Below are 24971 nucleotides of genomic sequence, written 5' to 3' on the forward strand. Positions count from 1 at the left end.
ATGTTAGCTTCGGGATTAGCTTGTGTGTCTCGAGAATAACCCTGTATAGCTCCTTTTTACGTGGAAACAGTCCCTTGGTCTCAGGGGCTGGGAAAGTATCTCCAGGTAGGTTTATGACTGGCTGTGAATTACAAATCGCTAATTCTTACAATCTGGGAAGGAATCAGAATTTAACTGAATAAAAAATTAACAAAACTGCCATTCTCCCTGATAGAGCCTGGAGCCACACCTACGAGGAAGTAGGTACCATATGCTGTCAGAGAATATTTGAGAATAAAACTGGCTTATTGATTTAAATTCTTCTGCACTCACTCCGGTCCTTATGTACCTTGAGTTTGGTCCTCTTCTCATGATCATATGATTAACCATTACTAATTCTTTTAAAAAATGATTCAATGTATCTTGGGGGTGCGTAAAATAGAAGATCCTAACTCACTTTCCTATTTGCCAAGATTCCTCAAGACCCTTGTATTTGGGGCACTTTGAGGATGACCAATGAAGTTCCTTTATAAAAGATTCAAATCCCAATTTTCATATCTACTAGATTTTAAACATCCTGTGAAATTCTCAAAGTGTTGATGTTTAATTCAAGCTGTACTGAATTGTATAAATACCGTTGCCTTGAGAAAAGTATTTTTCTTGTTCTACTTCCCCTGTTTGAGTGTGTGTGTGTGTGTGTGTGTGTGTGTGTGTTTCTCCTGGTAGGAAAGAATACTGTGCTTCTGTTTCAAAGGCAAAAAAATTAATTAGTAGTCATAGATGTCATTATAGTGTTCAAAATCAATGCAGTTTTAACTAAGTGGATAATATACTCCATTTGATTTCCAATTTTATTTTCCTGAGGTAAGAACATTTAACCTGAGATCTAGCCTCTTAACCGATACAGTACTGCTATCTGCAGTACAATGGTTGTACAGCAGGTCTCTAAAACTTATTCATCTTGCACTGTGCCCAGTTCTGATATGAGAGTTCATAAAAATTCTGAAAAGCCTGAATTGTTTCATTAACTAAGTTAGAGCCAACTGAAATAGGAAAAGCAAAAAACAAGAAACAAAGGGGCGAGAGAGACGGAGGTCAAACCCCTACTCACAAATTGTGCTCTGGTTAAAAGGACCTTGACATACAAAGGAATTTGTAAAATAAAAATCCAAACAATGGAATCTAATGAAACCACCATTTCTTTACAACTGGCTGGTTGTTTGGTGGAATCTAATTGTTTGTTTAAAAGAAAAAAGGTGACTAATTTTAAACTTTTCCTGAAATTGTGAATAGAGAATAGATATAACTAAGGTAAAGTACAAGGTTGAAGCAATTACCCAAATGATCCCTTTTTCAAAACCTACACCGAAGAGGGGGTTTTATTTGCTAATGAACAGTAATAAGTTTATAACAATTTAGCGGTTAATGACTCCACTTACCCCTTCACTTTGACACTTCGTGGATAGGTCTTTGTGTTGTAAGCACATTTGATTTTTATAGAGAGAAATGCTGAGATGTACTTAGTATGAGGCCAAATGCTACCAATTTAATCTTATAAGTTCTATACTATAGAAGGATATTAGCTAAAATGATACAGTAATTTATAACAGTGACTAATAAAAGTATTTTCATAACCAGAAACCCTTGAGATCTGAGTTTATATGACATAATCAGATGTGGTTCAAGTGTTTTATGACCTTAAGGCTTTGATTTGTTAATTTTACATCAAGATAATTGGCGAAGCAACATTAACGGCACTAACAATTACAGGTATATAAGTTGTTTATAGTGCTATAAATTGTATTGAAAACGATTGGGCAGTATTTCTTTGAAATTATGAGCTTTTCATTTTTTATAGCAAAATTTGATGTTTGAAACACATTAACAATTGCGTTTACTATATTTATGGTTGTAATCTCCAAGTAAATTGCTTCAATGATAGATGTTTGGTGCCCTGACACACGTTTAAATGGATCAGAGAGTGACTATTTCTAAGCATTCCAACTTTTAAAAGACACATAAAAACGAAAAAAAATGGTAGTAGTATTGATTTGGGGTCTCTTGGCAAGATTTTTCAAACAGAAACTTTACATATAAGGAACATTCATGATAAAGTTACATTGTATCATAACTGAATAAATAACTGAAGCAGTTGAATAAAAAATGTGCTATTGTAGTTATATCTCTGGAAGATATAGGAACTTAATCTCCAAATTAATATTTCAGAAGAAATATGGAGTTGAAAATTTGGCCATTGTATGAGTGGATTAATAGTGATAAGACTTCTTAAATAATCTAATTCTTGACCTAAAAGGAAGATCTCATTACTTTTCAATATTCTAATTAAGACCAGGAGCAGACGTAAGAATGAGATGACTTTTACCACCAGCTTTTTCAGAATCCCATCACGTCTTCTAAAGAATAACCCTGGTAACAGAAAGTAACCGCAACGGGAGGACTCACCAGCCGGTCCAAGCTTGTGCCTGCAGCAGTGGTTGGTCTTTCCTCAGGATTGTAAGGCCTGAACCGTGTATTAAAATTTTCGGGAGCTGAGCGAGCAGATCTGAGGGCTGGAGCAGGTTTGGGTTGGCCACATCCCTGAAAGACCTGGAAGAACCATTGAAAGGTTACGAAAGTTATACAGTGAGTTTCTTCCTAAGATTATGACGCCAAAGCATTCAGTGCACTGGCTTCCACATTTTTCATGGAACTCTTACCTCCAAAAAAACTCTGATCTTGAAACTTAAACAAATACAAGCACCAATGAAACAGAATTACTCCGTCAGACACAGAGTGACTGACTTATGGCCTGACTCTTATTTTCTACGTATACAGTCAATCCTCATTATTTACAGGTTCCGTTTTTGTGACTTTGCCTACAGTGGACCCTCTCCGTATCCATGGGTTTCGCATCTGCAAATTTAAACAAACTCGGATCAAATGTGATTTTGAGATCTGCGGGGGCTCCTGGAACTAATCACCTGCAGATACCGAGGGAAGACTGTATTCACTAAAATTAATTTGTAATCCCCAAATCAATACTCAAAACACTTCTGCAGACATGGGGAGAGCGGCAAAGTGCACGTTCACAGCTGCAACAAGGAGAAGCTGTGCCTTCTTGCTTCGGCTCTCAAGCTGTAAACGCACGTCTCTTTGGTGGTCTATTTAGTGCCACATTTTTTCCATACTTTTGTGTTTTACTTGGTGATTTCCCAGTATAAAACAGCCCGCGGCCGTAGGGCTAAAGTGCTGTCTAGTGTTCCTAAGGCTGTGATGTGCCTTTCGGAGAAAACTGTGTGTTAGATAAACTTAATTCAGGCATGAGTTACAGTGCACTTGGCTGTGAGTTCAATGTTAACGTGTCAACAATATGTATCGAGTAAGGATTCTTTCAGGAGAGACACGCCTAAAACAAGGTTATGGATTGACTGGTTGATGAAAATGTGACTAAAAGCTTGCAGGAACCTAACCCTGTATTTCTAGTAGGAGCAACGGTTCAGTATTTGCTAATTCAGGGTTTGTGGCGACTCACAGAACACAACTATGCAAATAATGAGAATGGACTGTATTAAAAGTAGGAATTGTAATAGTTACCTCATAGGATGATTTCAGGATTAAAGAAATTATGTCCCAGACATTTTCATGTACTTGAATTTGGCATTCAAAAAACATTCGTTTGGGATTCTTGTTACTGTGACAAATGTGTTTCATGTATAGCATATAAGGCCAATAACTTGAGTGTCTCCTCTTTGAGTAATGAAAACCTCTAATAGAAGAATTCTTTGAAAACACTCGCTTGAGCAATGATGTGGAAATAGGACAAGCAAATGTGGATAATTTCTCTATAATGACAGTTTCCTCTAATTTTGTTGTTGACAGCTGTTCATGACACAATTAGGGTTGCCAGGGGGAATCAAACATTCTATTGTAATGATCTCAGGGACCAAGCTGCTAGTTCTTTTCCACAGTGGTTTTACTCAGGGTGGCGTGGGGATATCTCCTTTGCCAATTTTAGAAGCTTCGCACTCTCTGCTGGTTATCAAGAGATAATCCCTTTGACAGAATTACAGGAAATCCAGTAATATTTTCAGGAATTTTTTTTTTTTTTGCGGTACGCGGGCCTCTCACTGTTGTGGCCTCTCCGGACGCGCAGGTTCAGCGGCCGTGTCTCACGGGCCCAGCCACTCCGCGGCATGTGGGATCTTCCCGGACCGGGGCACGAACCCGTGTCCCCTGCATCGGCAGGCGGACGCTCAACCACTGCGCCACCAGGGAAGCCCCATTTTCCGGAAGTTTTGATGAAGTTCAACTTTGCGTTTCTTCCGTTTCTACACAGGAGATGATTCTACCCTGGATACTTCTTTCAGTAAACTTTTCGGGATGCTGTCATCCAGTTCTTAAAGTACACGTGTGTGTTTGGAATGCATTCCTTCTGGTTTTGTTATTTGACTCTGTGTTGTTTAACTCCAAAACAAGCGTTTTTCATCAGGCATATTATGGGATTCCACTGAAGTACGCAAGGGCTCCTGAGTGCCATTCCCAATGACAAATTCCATCTTGAGACACAATTCATTTAGTTTTACCACTACAGCTGATTTCTCCTTTGCTGTATTCAAAAGTTCTCCTTCCACTCAGCACTTTGCAAAGCGGGAGCACTTTGTCTTGGCATTCCTCGAGGTTGGCCTTAACACACTATTGATTATTCTTCTCTCACACAATTTCTGAAGCCGATGGTGTAAACCAGTGTGATAAAGCTAGTGCGCCCCTTTCTGCCCACCGCCTAAATCACCTCCCAGCGGCAAGGTCATTGCTGATGGAGGGCATTAGCATTTCCAAAGCTCCAGGGTTCGGTTGAGTGTGCTATTCTGGATTGCTTCGAAAATGACAGCTGACTTTTAAAAAGTATAAAGCCTAGGGCAAAACAATATTAATGGCTTTGCTGAGATTTCTTGAAGCTGGGCACATGGCAAGAGTTAACAGACCTTCTTAATTTGCCTTTTGGGAAGAACCTGGCTCACTGGCTTAAGTTAAATCAAAGGAACAAGAAATTCCCTGAAAGAATATTAGTGCCCCAGGGGAGATATTTCATTGTAACAAAAAACCTTACCAGTTGTATGATTTTTTATTGTTTTTTGGGGAGAGTGTTAATTATAACGATAGAACACAGGTAAGTCAATATAGCTTTCTGCTCGTAGCTTTCTGTTATCTATATCAGGCTTGGATTTTGAAGATGATTTCAGTGCAGAAAATGCTAGGTCTATGATCTATGATCCAAATTGAAGACAGAGTCTTCTAATTACTATGGAAACAACACCTAACCCCATAATCAGACGGAAACCTTCATAGAAATCTGTCACAATATGTGAAGATATGAATCATGAAGGGCCTTCAGCACAGATTGTAGTATACCCTTAGAGAAAGGGAATTGTCTTAAGAGATAACCTTTAGTGTGGAAATGCAAAGCTTAGGGATCAAGAGCTGTTTTTCAGAAACTTACAAAACCTAAAAAAAAAAAAACAACACAAAGATACCAGAGCATCAGCGTACCCTGTCTTTGTTCGGGAATGATTTAAAACACCTGTATGATTCTCATGTAGAGAATGTATCTTAAACAGCATATATCCGTCAAATAACTTAGATGACATGCAAAGTGAAAATTAATAATTTCATTTTCAATACGTGCAATCTGTTAGCTAGACAAAATATTTTTCAAACATGGGTTTCATGGGGTCGTTGACAGAAGGAATTCCCATGCAGAACATTTGGACTGTCTCAGACAATGTTTTTGAGCCTGCTATAGCAGCAGTATAGTTAGGCAAAGTTCTGGGCCTCCTGAGGTCTAGGGCTCTATTCCTATAAAGGACCAGTTAGCCTTCTTCCTGGTGGTCTGGGTGCCCCAATATTCTGTATTTTGAATAAGGGTAGAAACAGATGAGGAATAATGTGAGGGGTAAGGTTCTTAGTTTCAATGAGTCTGTAGATCAAGGTTCTCCCCCAGGGAGTGGTCAGGACTGCAGATACAGATTTAGATCATTAGCCTAAAGATGGTATTTAAAACCCCGAAACTGGCTGCACTCACCGAGGGCAGGTATGCAGACAGGTGACAGGAGGAGCTGAGAACAGCCCAGTGCCACGTCAGCATTCAGAGGACCTCCCTGAACTTTAGTTTCCTCCTCTGTCAAATGGGAATAATAATATTATTTACCACACAGATAGGCTGTGATGATAAAATGCAATAATACCTAAGGCAGGAAAATAGAAGTCAGTGTTTGGAAAAGTAAGTGCTTGATAATAATTAGCTAATTATATCATTCTGCGATCGGTTCTTTCTAGTTCTGTTTTCTGAGTAAGGAGATTTGAGGGGGAAAAATGTCTGGGCTGATGTTTCTTAAATGTCTTCCACAAAATATTATTTCCCGGGCTGTTAACAGCTGTTACATAAACAATGGATTCCACGTGTCCAAGTTAAATGAGGTACCTTAGCAGGGCTTCATCAGGGTAACATGTGTTTTGACTCGTCAAAAGGAAGAAGCTCATTTGTAGTGTTTTCCAAAAACTATCTGGCCAGGGGTTCTCCAGGAATTCTTACAAGGTGTTCCAGGGAACATACCAGGACACACTGGGAAGTCTGCTCTAATTAGCTAAGAAGAGAAGTGATTCAGATGTAACTGCACTTACCTAGAGGTATTTGTGAAGCCACACCCCGCTCCACTACCTTTAACTCAAGAGAAGAAATATTATACAGGTCTTCTCTTTACAACAGAACTTTCCGGAGGATATGGCTTCAGGCTAAGTCACCTTGTCGTGGAACAAATCATTAGCTCTGCTCCTTGAAAAAATAGAATCAGTACTACCTCCTGCCTGGCTCCCTCCAAGGAACATTGAAAAGGATAATTAGATAATTTGGAAAAGTATTTGGAAGTCCCAGTGTAGACAGATGCTACAGAGGTACAAAGAAATTATCCTTCCCACCTAGCAGACTCGCAAAACCTGTAGATTTCGGGAATATATAGCTTGGGAATCCTCTCTCTTAAGAGGACTACTAAGATAACGTCTCTGAAGTATGTTGGCATTCTGAGATGAAAGAAGCTGACCTTAAAGACAGAAAGTGCTGAAAGAAGAGACATTTTATTGTTTGGAGAAACAAGAAAGAGAGGGGGTGTGGTGAGAACAGGTTGGAGTGCTGTCTCAGGTTTCCAAGTACAAGCATTATTCCTTTAAGAACATCCAGCATCTTAACAGATTTCCTTAAAATAAATAACACAGTGTGCACTTTTTCAGAGGCATCCAAGCTTTTACCTCCCTGTCCCCTTTACGTTCCGCGGGTTGATTATACATTCGCCGAAGTCATTACTGGCAATCTGAGAAGCAACGGCTGCACAGCGGTCCTGTCTCAGCCCGTGTGTGTGTTTTTTTAAAAATTTATCTTCTCAGTTTCTACTCAGTGGGTTTTTATTCTGGTGCGAAAGATGTTGCTATTCCCATACATCATTTTGAAATTTGCAAACAAAACTCTAATCTTGTGTAGTAGTAGGGGTGACAGTTTATGCTACCTAGATTTAATTGGACTTGATGTTTTGAGAGTGAGGTTTTATTTACTTATTAGATTCTAATTTACATTAGAGTGTTAATGAGTGAACTGTTTGTTAGATGACCACTTGGGGAATTCAAATCTATCCCATTTGTTCCCAAGGAAACAGAAGCTATCACAGCTGATGGGCTCTACATATATGTTGTCCAAGTGTGGCCACTTCTTTCACGAGAGCCAGGTATAATAGGAGGGTGACCAATAAGGGTCTAAAAGCTTGGAGTCCTGCTTTCCGTCCTTCTCCTTACACCCGTGTGGCGCAGGGGTACTATGTTGTCCCCAAATCTCAAGGCTGTTGTGAAGATAAAATAATATGATACGTAGAAAAGACACTGAAGCAATGAGGTAAAAAGATGTACTATTGCTTTACTGATGTAATCTATAATCAAATAGGACAATAACAGGTAACAAATCAAATCTAGGGACTATGCAGAGTGATGCGTGAATAATTTAAGATCTATGAAGAATAAGACCTTATACATTTTGTTCACCATTGTATCCCAGAATCTGTAAGAGTTCCTAGCACACAGTATGTGTTTAAAAAATCAGAAATGAAAGATTATAAGTAAAATTGTTAGTTATAATTTCTGCCTTTTGCAAACATTTATTGAAGTCAATTAGGAGGTAGATTTCTGTAATGAAAAAGAAAAGACAGGAAAGGAAAGAGAAATAATACTTATTGAGTGTCTATGATGGACCAGACTCAGGGCTACGTGTTTCATACACGTATCTCAGCAGTCAGTTATCTCAAAATCAAAGTTGAACCCTTCTTCCTTAGGCTTCAGAAAATACAATGAATTATCCATCCATATTAAAAAAAAAAAGATATCTCCTATACTCCACTTACTGTGCCAACTTAAGGCAAAACCAAATCACCAACTTGGTTTAACTGATAACTAGAACCAAAAAATCCGGTTTCTTTCTTTTTTTGCTGTACGCAGGCCTCTCACTTCCGTGGCCTCTCCCGTTGTGGAGCTTCCCGGACTGGGACACGAACCCGTGTCCCCTGCATCGGCAGGCAGACTCACAACCACTGCACCACCAGGGAAGCCCCCGGTTTCTTTCTTTTTTTTTTTTTTTAATTGAAGTATAGTTGCTTTATTATGTGCCGATCTCTGCTGCACAGCAAAGTGACTCAGTTTTACACATATATACATTCTTTTTCAAAATATTCTTTTCCATAATGGCTTATCCCAGGAGATATAGTTCCCTGTGTTACACAGCAGGACCTTGTTGTTTAAAAAAGCTGGTTTCTTGCTCATCTGATAATAGCTACTTGCTGTGCTTGATGGGACAATTAGAGAGCAGAAGACTTCGTGTATAAAATAGGCTTGGCTCTAACTGTTGGTAGGCGAGCTGAGAGCAAGTCTTCTGGAGAGAAGCGGCTGTTTCCCGATCTCCCCATCCTGTAAAAAGCAGCAGACCCTGCACACAGTTGTATCACAGCCCAGTTACTCATCATCTAGGTTCAGCTCAGAGCTGGGGGCCTGTTCGCAAAGCGGAAGTGAAGCGTGAAGACTGAAATGGGTGTCAAGGGTGCGTCCACATATCCTCATTCAACAGATGCAAGTAAGTTAAAATATCAAAAAACCCATTTCATTAGAAGCAGTAGCAAGGAGAGCTCCATCATCACCATGACACAAGATTAAACTAGACACCCCAGGGCCTCATTTTTGCACATTTTTTTCTGGTTCCTAACAACAATCTGCTAATATCCTAAGAAGTGTTTTCCTGAATACAAACTTAAAACATTTTAATAATGACTTCTTTCTTTAGATATAAAATCATTATACTCATCATACATTTTAAAAATCAGCATTTTTTATTTTATTTTTTAATTTTTATCAGTGTGCCAATTTTCCTGATGGATTGCCTTTCAAGAAAACAGGCTTTCATCCTCTGACTCCGAATAATCTCTCTTCTTCTCTCTCTTCTTTCCTCTTCCCTTCCCTCTCCCCCTACTTCCTCTCTCCATCTCTTCCTCTCTTTTTCTTTGCTCTCTGATTCATGCTTTTGTTTCCTTAAAGATTGATTACAGTGGTCCTTTGGCCAAGCTCTCTAGCAAACTCAGAGTCCCTGGATGGGTCCAGGATTCTGTGTAGAGAATTCTGGGTTGGACTGAATCAAGTCAAGTTAGCACTTTCGGTTTTGGCTACTTTGCATTCATTGGCTTCAGTTTTCAAAAGCCAGTGATTGTGTCGGTTTCAAGGATTTAAACATCTACTCCTGATGCCTATGCAGCTTGCTTTCAGAAAAATCTGTCAGATGGGTTGCATACTTCCTAAAATCATTTCTTCAATAAAAGCAAATTCCTTCCATTTGCTGGAGAAGATGATTTTTTTTCCCGGAAGGTTCTGCATTCCTTCAACAGCAGAACACCTTGCTATTGCCTCCAAAATGGTGAGCAGGGAGGAGTGACAAGGAGCTGAACAAAACATATTTTGAGTGTGGGGAGAAAAAAACCCTAACTCTGTTGGCCTCACTAAATTGTTATTTCATATGCTCTTTGTTTACAAGGTTGAAAGCAATTCTTTAAGATCACTTTGCAGAATTTACATACATGTGTAAATTTCAACAGCCTGGCTCTGTATCATTCATTCAAACTACTATTCAACGAATCTTTGTAGAGTGTCACTAAGGCCAGACTTAGGTGCTGGGGATGTGTCAGCTGGACATGTCCCTGATCTCATGAGGGTTCTGACAAGAAATCAGGCAATTAGAGTAGAATGTAGTAAATGCTATGGGAACACCCACAAGAGGCAGCTAACCCAGACCGGACAGTCAGAGAAAGCATCTCAGGAGAGCAGCCATGTGCTGGAACCGGCTCACAAGACCACGTGTTAAATTTTCAGGAATTTTGCAATCCAGTCATTAAACAGAGTGATTATTAAAAGTTAGATTGTATACACTTAAAATCATATAAATTATACTAAAAGCAAAGGTAATATATACTGAAAATTCATTACTTCCTAATTATTTTCCCATTATTTATGCTCCTGTGGTTATGTATGCCAAGTATGCCAAGTGTACCCGTAAGGGGGAAAATGTTACATTGTGGTCTGCTACTATGTTCAGTTGACATCATGTTGGTAGCTTGAAACTTACACCCCAGAAATTGGCAAACACTATAAACTAGCATGTTTTTTGCACAGAGAGCTGGTTGTACAAACACTTCCCAGTATAACACTGAATCTTGCCAGGAAAGTGAAGAAATAGTTGGATTATGCCTGGTGAATGCTGTGTATTTGGGGTGGGGGAATGGGGAGGATAGAAAGAATGTTTCAGGATGGGGAGCAACAGCACATGCAAAAACTTAGAGATGAGAAAGGATGCTTCTTCCAAGCAACAGAGCCCAGGCCATTTATACGTCTGGTGCACACAGAGGTTCTCTCACCTCCTAGACTAAAACTCTTACTAGGACTCATGCTGTGTTGTTGGTTTTATTCACCACCATGTCCACAGCGTCTAGCACTGGGCTCGGCAGACAATCAGTGCTCAACAGTTACCTGAATAATTTAAGGTGGGGAGAGTGGTGAGTGGTGGATCCAGAGGGGCAGGCCGAGGAGTTCATCGTGCAGGAACGTGTCTGGGTTTTATTCAAATGGTAACGGGGAACCATGGAAAGATATTAAGCAGGGGAGTAATGTGAACATATTTGCATTTTCAGCAATCCCTCTGGCTACAGCGTGGGGAGTGGATTGGAGTAGGGGAAAGCCAGAGGCAGGGAATTAATTAGGAGGCTATAATCCACGTGCTGAGATGATAAAATTAGGGGAGCCACTGTGGATGGATTCAAAAGAAATTTAGAATGACCGCTTAATGGGTTTCATCATGGATTGACTGTGAGGGCCAAGGGGATGGGGGGAGTTGAGGGGTCAGCTGGGTGTCTAGCTAGGACACAAGAGCTGGAGGGGGGGGGGACGTTCTCTGGGATGGAGAAACCTGGGGAAGGAAGGGTTAATGGGAGGACAGTGAGCTTGGTTTTGGACAGGTGTGTCTGAGGTGGCTGGTGCCCGTGTGTAGCATGCAGTTGGATAAACAGGTGTAATCAGGAGAGTAATCTGGGCTGGAGAGAGATTTGGGATGAAAACTCCTACCTTTGCTATAGCCAACCCAGAAAATTGTGTCTGAGCTGTTTCAAATTTTCTACACAAGAACTCTTTTTGTGACCTATCCCCATGAACCCCGTGTTTTAAAAACATTCTGTTTAGTTAACAGATTACATGTATTAATAAAGAAATGATTGATTTTCAAAGGGCATCTCAGCTATTTGGCGGATGTTTAAGATATATTCTGGGACGATAAGGAGGCAAAATAAAAGAGGGGAGTAAAATGTGTTAGAAAAAAAGACCCACAGAAAGCCATATGTAATTCCAAATTTTCTGGCAGAACGAGTTGCTATAAACTCACAGAGGTAACTCCTTCACACGTTTAACTACAGGCTGGCTGGGGTAATGACTCCATCAGGATCAAACCATACCGCATAGTCCCGAGTAGAAGGAAAGTGCTAAGAGTCGGGGATAACTGTGTATTTGTGAAACTGGTCAGAGGCCACTGAAGTTCCTCTAATGCAGTAGTCTGCTGCCCATGGGAAGCATGGCTCTAGGGAAGCAGTTTCTCCTCTGTCAAGGCAGGAGGAGGTTGGAAGAAGACTTTCTTTCAGGAAAGCAAGAGGGTATCTTGCTCTGTTTCTAAGAACACACTGAGTGTTAAAAAGTGAAGTGAGTTTCCATCACTTATTCTTGAGTAGACTTCATTAAATGTAATCTTCTCATTTTCGCCCTGAAGTTAAAGTGAAAAAAAATCTTAAGATAAATTTCCAAAGGTTAGAGATAATCAGGAGTTTCCCTTTATAATCAAAAGGAGAAAAAACATTTTTTTTTAAAAAAAAACCTTTTACGTGGAAAGTTAAAACTATCTCGCTTTGGATGCACTTCCTATACATGCATCATAAGCATTCTTTTTCAAACCTTCATTTTGCTTTATAAGAAAAGGTGTCTTTTTCTCCACCTTGTATCTAGCATCTGAAAAACCTGGCTTTGTGGTCCAGTGATGTTAACACACAGGAAAGAAACAGATTCTGGTTTTCTGTAGAGAAATGAAGAAATCAAAGAATCAAAGATGTTTCAAGGTCACTGCTTCTTGGTGGAATATTATAAGTGAGAACTGGCGGGCAGAATACTAGCTTTGAAATTTGAATAAACAGAAAAAGTATTCTGAATCTAGAAGTCATTGAGAACTTGCTCTTTTCAAAACGAAAGAGGAAATAGAAATAGAACTCAAAGCTTTATAAAGTGAAGGGCCGTGTGCTTTTTTCTCAGAGATCAGGCAGAAGGGACGGAACCACTTGTCAAGGGAATAGGCCAATTATTCCCTTCATGTAAGAATAATGTGAGGTTAGGCTGAGGCCGCTGACATTCCTCTAAAACCCTTTGCTCTGCTGGCATTAGTGCCACTGATAGGCATGGACAAGAGTTGGGCTGCTGTCATCACCTCCATCCACTCCACTCTGCCCTCAAGCCCACTTTCCCCCAAAGGCCTTGTTGATGAGATGTTTATTCAGTGCCACGTGCCATGTCGTAGGCCATGCAGAAATATATGTCCCTTTCCAGGTGAGTCTCTGCCATTGAAAATAATGCCATGCATGAGTGGATTCAAATGCAGGTGTGTGACTCTCAAATCTGCTCTTCTGATCTTAGATGCTAGTGACAAGCTGACAGACCATCATGGATGAGGCAATACCACAGAGTCAAAGCTCTTTAGAATTTACGTAGCATAGGCATTTTCCATAATAACAATGAAAATACTTAACTTGATGAGTAGTTTTGATTTGACAAATTCCACGCTAAGCATTTTACATGGATTATATCATTTTACCCTCAAACAACTTTATGAGTAGATAATACTACTTCCTCATTTTTAATGTGAGTTAATTGAGTTTGGACGGAGAAATAATTTGCCCCAACTCACACAACTAGTAAAAACCAGATCCCAGGGCTGTCTGACGTCAAAATCTGATCTTGCAACGTTTATGCTATTTTAAAGAATACAGGACTAATTTCAAGTATATTTTAACGTATTTTCTATTCCTTATTGTTGAAGTCTTTCTGGCATTATACTTTCATGTTCTGAATTCAACTCGACAAAATGTATTGTTGCTTCCATGTGTAAAATGGCACGTTAGAATGGTTTTCTGTAGAATGTAAGAGTGAGTAAAATAACGTATAATTCTGGGAAGGAGAAGACAAGTATACAAATAATCATAACACAAGGAATAATGTGCCCACTGCCTTAAGAAGGGCACACGTAACACAGGGGCTCAAAGAAAGGAATGGTAAATGCTATTGGAATAAAAATATACTTATTTGAACTAATTCTAATCAATGTTCTTATATCTGAAGGAAGATATTTTTTCCATGTGAACTCCCAGGATATTATTTATACCTGAATGCTTTGAAAGGAAAAAGTTCCAGAGATAAGAAAAATATCTGAATGCTAGAAAAAGAAACCTAATCATTACTGAAGAGATAATGTTCATAAAGATGTAAACTGATAGAGCTGGAAAGGGGACATTTGCATTAACCCCTCTCTTTACAGATGAGGAAACTAAGACCCATTAGCTAAAGGCAGAAATTATTACATTCTCCTTTCTGTCCTCTTAGCTTTTTTCGTCTTCATCTGAGCTGTAGATTCGGAAAGAATTGTCTGGAGAAAATTAAGTAACTGAAGGCCATGCTGCTCTTCTGTAATGGGTTCTACCCTCGTCTGTAATAAGTATTAATTGAATGGATGGTTTCAATTGGAATTTAATAAGTCTCCCTTCTTAATTTAGATTATATCTGACAAACCAATCTTTTCCTGGATTAGGTTTGAAATTATTCCTAATACAGTTAAATTATATATAGTGAGATCAGTTTCATCTTCCCTGATAGGATAGAAAGGAGATTATCAACACATCTGAAATTCACAGGCAGAGACACTCAGCAAGTTTAGTTCTCCTTTCCTTTGGAGAATTTTCTCAAACCTGCAAAGTTCAGAACTCCTTTGATTTGGGTGGTGAACAGAAGTGGTGGGATAATGAGGATCCTTTCCTGTCATTGATGAAGATTGTGAACTTGGTGAACGTAATAAGCACTGGTTGGGGCTTGAAGAACTGACAACTTGTGTTTCTCTTCAGTAGGTTTCCCTACTGGTCAGAAACACTCATCATTAGTGTCATAATCAGTAGCAGGCTTCAGGCAACAGTCTTCCCTTAGATGGCTGGTTCCTCCAATGCTGCACTACATCTGGTCCATCTGGTGGGGAGATACATACTGAGGAAACAGTGGCTTGCTGGGAAAATCCTTTTCTTTGGATAAGACAGTTCTGGGCTGCAGTCCCAGCTCTGCCACTTCTTAGTTGCCTGACTGCAGACAAGCAACTTAATCTCTCTAAATTTAACATTCTTTACTTATAAAATGAGGAAATGAAGGCTTTACAAGATTGCAGTAGGATTTGAAATAAATATATAAGGCATCTAAAAAGAGACTGATGCTTGGGCAGAGAATCTGTTTTGTCCTCTACCATATTCCTTGTGCCTGGTACATGAAGGTTATTTACTGAATGAAATATAGTAGGTACTCAACCAATGGTAACCATGATGATTGTCATTGTTACTAAGTGATTGTGCAAAAAGAAACCAAGAAAAATTTTAATATGTTATTGTCCCTAGTCTTAAAAATATGTATATAAATAATATTATATGTTAATGATATATGTTATAAATTACATAATATATATAATATAATATTATATAAAGGACACACAAATCAAGAGTTTGAAATAAATGCCATAATGTTATTACCAAAATATTGTAACTTGATTATACAACTTGGAATAGCCAATGTATTTTTTGAAAGGAATATCCGTGTGCCTTACCCTCAAACAGCTTAGCTGTGGGCTAAATGGGAAAGGAAAAAGGATGTGACTCTACCTATAAAAACAGATCTGAAATTTGAGACTGAACACACATGATGAGAATAGCTCTCTTCATTAATCTGTAATCTCTGTAATTCAGGATCTCACTGATTAGGTACAAAAAACTAGCTGTTCCTACACCTGAAACTTACATAATATTGAACATCAACTACACCTCAATAAAAAAAATGAGCTGTTTCCTCCTATAGATATGATGAGGACTGCTGCAATTAGAGGAGAGGAATTTCATATCTGAAACTGATGTGTTCCTCTCTGCCTTCAGATAGAAGAAGGGAGAAAAAAGTAGACTTTTATATTTTGTACTATTAAAGTTCTAGGAAAGGTTGGAAGCAATGAATGATGAGGCTAATAAGAGAAATATTTCATTAGCATTTAGCATGGTGGGAAGTACTGGGTATAGTCGTAAAGGGAATCAGAGAGAAAGACAGACAACTTGAATTCTCCTGGCTTTGCCGCCTCTGTTTCCTTATCATCTCAGGCAGGTTTTTACTGAAGGCTATTGAACTTTCTCTCTCTCTCTCTTTTTTTTTTTGCTTTTTATTTTTTAACATCTTTATTGGAGTATAATTGCTTTACGATGCTGTGTTAGTTTCTGCTGCATAACAAAGCGAATCAGCTATATGTATACATATATCCCCATATCTCCTCCCTCTTGCCTCTCCCTCTGGCCCTCCCTATTCTCTTAATACTTGATCTATTCAGTGAATGTTTACTAAATCCCACCCTTGTGTGGGATTGGCTCTGTAGGCACCTGCATCATTAAGATGCAGAGATGAGCAACGTGGGATCTGGAATCAGACACTCCTCTGTGTACTCCTTCAAACACTATGAGACCTTTGTAAGCTCCTTAACTTTTCTAAGGCTTAGTTTCCATATTTGGAAGATAAGGGGGGAAGACCCATGTCATCACAAGCACTGTTATAAATATTACATAATATAAACCATGTAAAGCACAGTACAGTCCTGGCAGTAAGCGTTCAACCCATATGAGCTGGTAGTTATAAACATTGCTGCTTTTCTCAACGTGCCTCTGGGAATGACTTCCATCAGGAACTGCTGTAATAAGGTAAATGATTTTCCAAGGAGAAGTTGCCAATCGTATCCTGGAGTAAAAAGTCATTTTAATTTGTGAGCTTCACAACCCTCAGGGTGTCTGGCCCCCCAATTAGGGAATAGCTTCTGGCCTCACCGGAAGCTCTGCTATCAGAAATTAACAAAGTCGCTGGTTATGTGAATGCTCCAGGCAAAGTCTGGAAATCCAGAATTTCAAATTTGATAAGACTGTTTATCAACAATGACTGAGGGCTCCTTGGCAAAAGGAAAAATTCAACCGTCCAGTTCTTAGCTAGAATATAGATTTTAGACTTTAGTTCATGCATAATTTCATGGATGTGGCTTATGTGGAAAATGAAACTACATGTTTCCAAATTCCATTCCCTTGAAGAAATAAAACCTCTTTCAGAACATGTCCATTCCATCCGCAGATCCTGTTGGTGTTTCCTGCTAAAGTTATCCAAATTTCAACCCCCTAATTAACAACCTCTCCACCATACTAAAGGCTGGCTTTGGTCCTTTCTCCACACTGTCCCCTAGATGAGACCCTGTCTCCCATCCCTCTTTCCTTCAGAGCTTAGCTTAGTTGAGATTTTTGGTACTACTGTTTTATGATCCTTCAGACTGTATCCTGTCATGAGTGTACTCTTACATGCCCTACATTATTTCTATTCTTTCTTTTTCTTTCTTTTCTTTCTTTTCTTTCTTTTCTTTCTTTTCTTTCTTTTCTTTCTTTTCTTTCTTTTCTTTCTTTTCTTTCTTTTCTTTCTTTTCTTTCTTTCTTTCTTTCTTTCTTTCTTTCTTTCTTCCCTCCCTCCCTCCCTCCCTCCCTCCCTCCCTCCTTCCCTCCCTCCCTCTCTCTCTCTCTCTCTCTCTTTCTCTCTTTCTCTTTCCACACTTCACGGCTTGTGGGATCTCAGTTCCCTGACCAGGGATTGAACCTTGGCCATGGCAGTGAAAGCACCAAGTCCTAACCACTGGTCCGCCAGGGAATTTCCCATTATTTCTATTCTTGATTTAGATATTTCTTACAACGAAAGGTGTCTTTTTCAAAGTGCATGCCTTATTAACAGCCATAATATTATAATGTGGTTGGACAACTTCCATAAAAATGTCTCATCCGCATTCTGGTACGAAAGAGAGTCCATCTGACCTCTTAGAGAATTTTTAATAGAAAAAGTTGACTTGAACACGTATGCACACATACCAATGGAAAGCTCTGCTTCTAAGGAGTGTGTGATGTTCTCAAACCACAGACACTTTTGTGTTTTCATGTCCTCTTCTCTAGGGCTGTTTTGAACATCAGTTACTATCGAGCCTGGTTACTCAAGCACTGCTGGGATACTTGGCTCTCAAAACAACATTAATTGGTTTCTAGGCAATAGATTTGAGAGGGATAGATAATTGCTTTTCTTTCATGGGAAAGAAAGAAAATGGCTTTTCATGCAACTCCCAAATGTGCTATTTCCCCAATAGGTGATAGCACCTTGGAGTATACTTCTTTACACAGGCTAACCCAAGCTCACTAAAACCCGAAACTAGGCCTGTGAAACTCTCAGCCCATCTGTCTCCCAAGGAGAGAGAGAAAGGGGCCCAGGCCAGATTCCTTCTCACCCTACTTTCAGCCCAAAGCTAGTTTGATTCATACTCGGCCAAGGAGACCTAGTCAGATTCCATGGATTTATTCCTGCTCGGCAATTCCTCCCTACCACCTGTCTCCTTCTCTTTGATTATATGTGAAATCTTTTCCACAAAGGATTTTAAACACTGAAGAAAGCTAAACACGTAACTCTTTGCCTGACATATTTTTGTGTGAACGACTTTCAATTAAAATGCAGTCACTCCGTCATCAGGTTGAAAGGACGGATGCCGATTTGGTTAGTGTTTCAGGACAGGGAGACTGGTGGAAAGAACAGAAGGGCACTGTGTAGTCATCAGTGTGGATAAAAGGGGCGATGAAGGAAAAGGCCAGAGACTCACTGCAAACTTCTAAATTTTGCTTAAGGAAGGTCCTATTTATTCTCAGCTGGGTGGGGACAAATAAAAATTGTGCAGGGCCATGTCCTGGCTGCTGTGAAGAGGGCTGCAATGAACATTGGGGTGCATGTGTCTTTGTGAATTACGGTTTTCTCTGGGTATATACCCAGTAGTGGGATTGCTGGGTCATATGGGAATTCTATTTTTAGTTTTTTAAGGAACCTCAATACTGTTCTCCATAGTGGCTGTATCAATTTACATTCCCACCAACAGTGCAAGAGGGTTCCCTTTTCACCACACCCTCTCCAGCATTTGTTGTTTGTAGATTTTCTGATGATGCCCATTCTAACTGGTGTGAGGTGATACCTCATTGTAGTTTGGATTTGCACTTCTCTAATAATTAGTGATGTTGAGCATCTTTTCATGTGCTTTTTAGCCATCTGTATGTCTTCTTTGGAGAGATGTCTATTTAGATCTTCCACCTATTTTTTGATTGGTTTGTTTTTTGATATTGAGCTGCCTGAGCAGTTTATATATTTGGGAGATTAATCCCTTGTCGGTCACATTGTTTGCAAATATTCTCTCCCACTCTGAGGACATGGAAACAACCTAAATGTCCATTGACAGATGAATGGATGAAGAAGATGTGGTACATATATACAATGGAATATTACGCAGCCATCAAAAAGAATTAAATAATGCCATCTGCAGCAACATGGGTGGACCTAGAGATTGTCATGCTGAGTGAAGTCATCGGACAGAGAAAGACAAACATCATATGATATCACTTATATGTGGAATCTGAAAAAAGGGTACAAATGAACTTACCTACAAAACAGAAACAGAGCCACAGATGTAGAAAACAAACTTATGGTTACCAGGGGGTAAGGGTGGGAGGGATAAATTGGAAACTGGGATGGACATATACACACTACTATGTATAAAATAGATAACTAATAAGAACCTACTGTATAGCATAGGGAACTCTACTCAATACTTGGTAATGGCTTATATGGGAAAATAATTTTAAAAAGAGCGTATATATGTATGTGTATAACTGATTCACTTTGCTGTATACCTGAAACTAGTATAACGTTGCAAATCAACTAGACTCCAATAAAAATTTTGAAACAATTAAAAAAAAATTGTACTTCTGATATTTGTGTTCTGCAGCTGCAAACCCAGAATCCCGTCTCTTAGGATTTATAAAAATATACTATTTTTAAAAATGTGTGTTCGACTTCATCCAAAGGGGTGTTTTCCTCTGAAGATTCATTAATGAGGGTTCCATTATAGCCTTACAAAAGGAAGTCAGATGGAATGTTTAAAAATTTACAAGCAAACACAGAGAACATGTGCCTGGTCTGTGCAGCTGAAGACGTAATTAGAAGTTCCTAGAGAGTGAGAACAGGGTGAGGGTGTGCAGAAATTTCAACCATCAAAAAGAAAATTCCCCCCAAATGGCTCACAAATGTGAGGGATTAGTCAATATACTTGGGGCTCTCCAACACTTTTTAGCAGCCAATAATTTCTTCATGATTAACTGCAAACTAAAAGCTTCCTTCCTTTCTCAATGCCATTTTGTTAGACAGTTATAATGAAGTAGCAAACTTGTCACGGGAGAGAAAAAGCTCACGGACAAGGTATTAGAATCTATAATCCTGGCCGACATATCCAGTTACTTCAGTTTCAGATTACTGCACTTTCTTTATTAGCAGACAAATGACTAAGGCAAATACCTTTGCAGACACCTGCATGCTGTTCTCTTGCATGTTCATGATGGCTTCAGAGATCTTGACGTCTATTGGGTCCATGACCGACTCAATGTTGAATGGTCCTTCCAGTCGCTCTGCCACCAAGAGCATTGCATCTGTTAAAACACAGGAACGTGATTTATTTGAGAACTGGGAACCCCAGCTTCTAACCTGCGTTTAAACATTTCCCACATGACCGGCTGAAAAATGACTACTCATTCAAATTCTGTATTTGCTTTTATGTAGTTCAAAATGGAATTGATGACTCAGTCTTACAGGAGTATTTTATTTTATTTCATTTGAAGGCTTAAAATTATTTTACATATATAGAACCAGGCCTGAAAATGAGAAAATAAGTTCAAATTAAGAGAGTTGAATATACCTAACTCTTTCAAGTGAAGTTAAAGAAAAATCAGGTCAGGTTCAAAAGGGGAGTTAACCTCTTTTCTTCTGGAGTATGGAGAAAACTGAGAATATTGAAGACGTGTAAATGTGAGAGTTTGGGGGATTTGCTATCGTCAAGACCCAATTTAAGCATATCTGCGTGTATGAAGCATTTCTGGATTTCCCAAGAAGGACAGACCTGTCCCTGCTTGGTGCTGTCACTCTACCTAGCATGCCCTTCTGTTTGTTTGTTTGTTTTTTACATCTTTATTGGAATATAATTGCTTTACAATGGTGTGTTAGTTTCTGCTTTATAACAAAGTGAATCAGTTATACATATACATATGTTCCCGTATCTCTTCCCTCTTGCGTCTCCCTCCCTCCCACCTTCCCTATCCCACCCCTCCAGGCGGTCACAAACCACTGAGCTGATTTCCCTGTGCTACGCAGCTGCTTCCCACTAGCCTTTCTGTTTTTAACACTTTGACACACTCTGGGAATAGAGAAACTTCTCTTACTTGGTTTTGCATATTCAAGGCTTATTATGGTGCTTATTGCATTGTAAGCTTGCAAGAAATGTCTATGAAATTATATTGAACTGAATTAAAGTACTGCTTGGGAAGCTTTAGTTTTCTGGAGAAGATGCTAATAGTGATATGGAGGCAAGAGCTGTGAATTAGGAGTGAGTTGCCCTGGGTTCCCAACCCTGCCACTAAGCAGCTGGATGGCTGTTGGAAAAATCTCTGAGCTTACTGGGCCAAAGATTAGAGAGGTGCATAAAAGGGACCTGGGATGAAGAGTCTCCCGGTGTCTACGGTGAGTAGCACGCGAGGCAATATGCCCATTCCTCTGCAAACTGGCCCAGTTTTGTTCTTAGCATCCAGGACACAGTTTGGTAACTTGTCTCCACCAGGACTGACAACTAGAACTTTCTGTGATGATGAAAATGTGGCTATTGAAACTTGAAATGTGGCTAATGTGATTGAAGAATTAAATGGTTAACAAAGTAATTTGCCTTTAACTAATCTAAATATAATTAAAAATATCCCCTTGGGACCAGTGGCTACCATATTAGATGGGGCAGCCTAGACTTTTAACATGTAGACGCAATAGCCCTCACTTTTTTTTTTTTTTTTCGGGTACGAGGGCCTCTCACTGTTGTGGCCTCTCCCGTTGCGGAGCACAGGCTCCGGACGCGCAGGCTCAGCGGCCATGGTTCACGGGCCCAGCCACTCCGCGGCATGTGGGATCTTCCCGGACCGGGGCACGAATCCACATCCCCTGCATCGGCAGGCGGACTCTCAACCACTGTGCCACCAGAAAAGCCCAGCCCTCACATAAAGCTCTTGGGAGCCAATCTTAAAAAGCTGTCCCTTTTCAAAATAATACATGTTTATTATCAGACACTTAGAAAATACAGAAAAGAAAAATGAAGGAGAGAAATACACCCACAATCCCACTTCCCAGAATAACACTATAAACAGTTTAGTATATGCCTTGTGTTTATTTTTCCTTTGAACATGAATATTTTAAGAATGCAACTGAAAATATACCATACAGCTATCATATACCGTACAATCTGCTTTCTAAATGTAATATATTATTAATGTAACATGCTGTTTATAGCAGCTGCTTTTTAGTATTAGTGCGAGGAAACCAAATTTTATATTTATTACATACCCTACCATGCTCAACCAAGTGTCACCATCAAAATTTCTTCAGGGTTATAAGTAGTTATGAATTAGGCACGTGAGAAACCTTTCAAGATAGATGAATTTTTATAAGAAGGTGCTGTCTGGGAAGCAGAGTCACATTTTTAAAGAACATCAGGCTTTGTACACATCAGCTTTTATACTATCAACTGGCTTTCCCAGCCAGACCTCATAACGGGGTCTTTGGTCTCCTCCCTATGCAATGAACGAGACTAAAAGCATCCAGGGCAGCCCTTGAGTGTCAGGGAGGTCCCGCTATCCCACCCCTATCCCCCGTACTCGGTCCCATATTTTTCTTATGGACACGAGTCACGTGAAAAACCTAAGTGTGAACAAGGACTCATAAAAAACTCGAACAACAAATTTGCTGATTTTTCCCTTAATGCAGATCTATCTGTGTATGTTACATCAGGATATTATAACAAAAGTAGTAATTTCTCTGGATCTTAATGACCTAATTATCTGGCAATATGGACAGAGGATGCACCTTGTTTGGTTGTAGTATTTTCATATTAAAGATGTTTTTTCCTTTAAGGTTTTAAAAGGTGGCCTGAGAGCTGTGCTGTTTCTTTTATATCTTTATATCTATGTTGTGTATTTATAAAAAATAATCCCCTTTACTGTTAGACTTTCCAACAGGCTTTTTGATGAAGATTAATTATGATGAATGAGCAAGTTTCTCTAGACTGGTGTATTCTGCTAGAAGAACAAGGAATCTTTGTACAGGAAAAAGAATTGGTCCTATGGAATTATCCAACAAATGCAGTTAAAGGAACTGATAACTATGGGATACTTAATTGTGTGTTTTAGACAAGTATTTGCATAAATCATTATACAAAGAGTACTGGTCTATCACAGTATATTTATCCAACACGAATGGGTTGAGTTATGGTAGTAATAACATTAGCTCTACCGGAAGTCTGTAGGCAGGAGTGCTCTGGGCAAAAAGGACAAGCTTTGGGTTGGATCAGAAGGACTCAGCAGACTGTCACAGTTGGAAATGATGGGGTCTAAAATATCTCTGAGAAGGTTCTCTTCTTTAAATTAAAACAGTCCCTTCTCTACCGGACATTCCAGTAAGTCTGGCAAAAAGCTGTTCGATTCGTATCCCAAAGTCAAGGAACTTCTCTTTGGTGATTTCAATCTTTTGGTTCCCTGTTCCTCTCCCACCACAGAGCTCACCTTTTAGCTTCTGGGGTCTGCAAACTCAGCTCTTCTTTTTTGACTCCAACCATGAAAAGGGTGACCCTCTCCCAAGCAGTTGCCTGCTTGGCCTTGGAAAATGGCCATCCTACTGATGATCCTGTATCTTAAACGTGTAATCAAATGGCCACATTTACTCAAACTGGTTGGCCCTGAATTTCCATTCTTTATCTCAATTCATTTGCTTTGTTATACAAACTCATTTAAGGTGATACATTTTTAGATGTAGATATATGTCTTTATTTTTCTTTTAATTTAAATCACCAGTCGGAATATGCTACTTTAAGCTATCTGGTTTAATTTTTAAAAAATACACTAAAAAATCACTTTAATAAGTAAAGTTAGAGTCTCCTTTGAAGACTCAAAGGCCAATATAGATCGGCTCAAAACCTCAGAACCATCGTTAAGAGTAGTAATGTGCATGCAGTTAACGATACTGTATTGTATGCTTAAACATTTGTTAAGAGGGTGGATTTCACGTTATGTGTTTTTTACCCCCCCACACACAAAGAATAGTAATGACTCTGTGCTGATCAACTACAGAAGTTCTTATTAATCAATCAAACTACCTGTTGATAAATCATTAACTAGTATAAACGTACCCCAGTATATTGAAGCACTATATTACTTTTATAAAGAAATACATGCATTCTTCTAATTCCTGGAAAAGCTCAGATCAAACTGTGTGGGAAACATTTGGATAGAATCACATGTACGCACTGACTATAGCCATACGCAGGGCTTTGGTTAGAATGAGAGGAAGGCTGGCAGAGGGACGTATACGCAGGGTTTTGGTTAGACTGAGAGGAAGGCTGGCAGAGGGATGTAAATAGTGGTTTTCTGGGCTCATATTTTTCCAACTCAAAGTTTTTTGTGAAAATAAGTTAATTGATAGAAGGCCAGATAAACCTACACAAATAACTGGTATATCGACGACCATAAGTAGAAAAAAAATACATGTCTTCTTATAACATAACCATCCCTCCCCTCAATCGATTCCCCTGTTCCATTGTTCTAAATGTACGTGACTGGATTCCCCAGGGTCACAAAAAGAAAAGCAGCTTTTCAGAAAATTCCTCTAATATTTTGCATTTCCACTATAAAGGGTCATGCTCACGGCAACTGCCTTTAGGAATCTAGTTTAGACACATTACAAGGTGAGAAAGTGGCAGTGGAAGGCCAGAGTCCTCAGCCCTGGGACTTGGAACAGGCCTGCAAGCGGATGGTGGCTCTTCCTCGGACCCCAGACCCCAGATGGCAAGAGGGTGTGCGTGGTCCATCTGCGTCCACTGAGCAGACAAGCGCATCCCTGCTTGGCCAGTTTGCCTCCCACCTGCTGGGCAA

At 39.5% G+C, this 24971-nt stretch overlaps 1 protein-coding gene across 2 annotated transcripts in view; it reads right to left on the reverse strand.

The window, feature by feature from the left end:
- The window catches only part of GPC6 (glypican 6), a 1085536-nt gene that overhangs the window by 90102 nt on the left and 970463 nt on the right, over positions 1 to 24971 (reverse strand). For both annotated transcript variants that reach the window (XM_082675491.1, XM_082675490.1), the window contains exons 5-6: positions 20314 to 20444; positions 2443 to 2586 (exon numbers count right to left, since the gene is read on the reverse strand). In XM_082675491.1, the coding sequence (XP_082531617.1) occupies positions 2443 to 2586; positions 20314 to 20444 (275 nt within the window). The remainder of the gene's footprint in view (positions 1 to 2442; positions 2587 to 20313; positions 20445 to 24971) is intronic.

This window comes from Grampus griseus (genome assembly GCF_964374135.1).
Source record: "Grampus griseus genome assembly, chromosome: 18".
In the NCBI taxonomy this organism is placed as follows: Eukaryota; Metazoa; Chordata; class Mammalia; order Artiodactyla; family Delphinidae; genus Grampus; species Grampus griseus.